The 592-nt window shown below is 40.4% G+C and overlaps 1 protein-coding gene across 1 annotated transcript in view; it reads right to left on the bottom strand.

The window, feature by feature from the left end:
• slc25a33 (solute carrier family 25 member 33) overlaps nt 1-592 on the bottom strand; it is an 11,507-nt gene extending 10,915 nt beyond the window's left edge. Inside the window, exon 1 of the mRNA XM_078254825.1 lies at nt 417-592. Coding sequence (XP_078110951.1) covers nt 417-457 — 41 coding nt within the window. The 5' untranslated portion in view covers nt 458-592. The remainder of the gene's footprint in view (nt 1-416) is intronic.

The following is a 592-nucleotide window of genomic DNA, read 5'->3' as shown; positions in this document are numbered from 1 at the left end:
ATGTTGCCGGCTGGTTCATTGTCCACGACAACAACGTTAGTTAGATAATTAGCTTGATCTAGATGTAAAAAGCTAACACAAACGTTAGTCGTTATTTTCAAGTAGTAATTTTAACACAATAAGTAAGTGAGCTAGCTAGTGAAGGACACAGTGAAAGAAACATGTTACATTCGGTGGATTGTGCTATGCTAAGACGAGCTAGCTTGCATTTCTATACCACCGGTTAGCATGTTCGCTTACGGCTGCTGAAAATGCGTTATAATAACGAGTAAATTCTACCTGGTTTTATACAGGATTTTCAAACAAGTGCAACCCAATGTCGCGTTACCTCTTCGTGTTCTATTAGCTAGCTAACCTTTGAGTTATTAATAACTTTACTCCGATAGAACCATTGGCATTAATGTGACTTAACTTACCCCCCGGCGAAGAGATTTAGCAGAGTGTCTTTCTGTGCCATCCTTCTCTTTTTCAAACAGCCACCATAGTTGTGTTAAGTCAATTGTTGAATTCGCGTTTGTATCAAAGAGTAGGAATAGAGTGATCCCAGTATGCAGGGAGCGACGTGATTGCTCACGATTTACGTCAGTGGGCC

The sequence above is a fragment of the Sander vitreus genome, chromosome 7 (assembly GCF_031162955.1).
Source record: "Sander vitreus isolate 19-12246 chromosome 7, sanVit1, whole genome shotgun sequence".
Classification (NCBI taxonomy): Eukaryota; Metazoa; Chordata; class Actinopteri; order Perciformes; family Percidae; genus Sander; species Sander vitreus.
This window is presented reverse-complemented; position numbering and strand designations above follow the sequence as displayed.